At 70.8% G+C, this 931-nt stretch overlaps 1 protein-coding gene across 1 annotated transcript; it reads left to right on the top strand.

Annotated features, from left to right (window-relative positions):
• Window positions 1–15: 15 nt before the first annotated feature.
• NRTN (neurturin) lies at window positions 16–598 on the top strand (the record flags this gene model as incomplete). Its single annotated transcript, XM_081810878.1, has 1 exon — window positions 16–598. A coding segment is annotated over one exon (417 nt), but the record flags the coding sequence as incomplete, so codon positions are not given.
• Window positions 599–931: the final 333 nt, after the last annotated feature.

Genomic DNA, 931 nt, shown 5'->3' on the forward strand with positions numbered 1-931 from the left:
TCTCTCTCTCTCTCTCTCCTCGCAGATCGTGCACTGCTGCAGGGCGCCCCGGACGCGGTGGAGCTGCGCCAGCTGACGCCCTGGGCGCGGCAGCGGGCGGGGCTCCGGCGGAGGCGCGCGCGCGCGCGATCGGGGACGCGGCCGTGCGGGCTGCGCGAGCTGGAAGTGCGCGTGAGCGAGCTGGGCTTGGGCTACGCGTCCGACGAGACGGTGCTGTTCCGCTACTGCGCAGGCGCCTGCGAAGCGGCTGCGCGCGTCTACGACCTGGGGCTGCGGCGGCTTCGCCAGCGGCGGCGCGTTCGGCGGGAGCGGGTGCGCGCGCAGCCCTGCTGCCGCCCGACGGCCTACGAGGACGAGGTGTCCTTCCTGGACGCGCACAGCCGCTACCACACGGTCCACGAGCTGTCGGCGCGCGAGTGTGCCTGCGTCTGACCCTACCTCAGGGGCCCGGCGAGACGGCGGCCACGGCCCCCGCGCCGCGGCGCCCACCGTCCCGCCTGGCAAGGCCCGCGGCGGACAGACTGCGCGTGCGCAGGAGGTGCCGTCCGGGCCTCGGGACTCTCCAGTAGCTGCACGGAGATAAAGTGTGGAAAATGGATCCTGGGTCGTGATTCCGCGTTCCGGGGGTGCCTACCTCTCGGAGGGACACGAGCCTGTGTGGGGTGGGAGCGCCAGCTCCACTGGGCAGAGGGGGACGGGGCGGGTACCACCTGCTGGGCGCAGAGAGGGTCTTTTTCCCGTGGTACACGAAGGAAAGCGGTGTGAGTGGGAGGAATGTCGGCAGGGGCCGTCCTTCCCACTTTCTTGCAGGTCCCTGTACCCCTTCCTGACGCGTCCCACGGCCACCTCCCATAAGGTGAGCTTCTGGATGGGAAGAGGGAGCCAAATGCAGATGACGAGTCTGAGGTCCAGGTGGACCCAGGCCTCCCTC

Source organism: Leptonychotes weddellii, unplaced genomic scaffold (assembly GCF_054177405.1).
Source record: "Leptonychotes weddellii isolate Sample4059 unplaced genomic scaffold, ASM5417740v2 HiC_scaffold_41422, whole genome shotgun sequence".
Taxonomy (NCBI): Eukaryota; Metazoa; Chordata; class Mammalia; order Carnivora; family Phocidae; genus Leptonychotes; species Leptonychotes weddellii.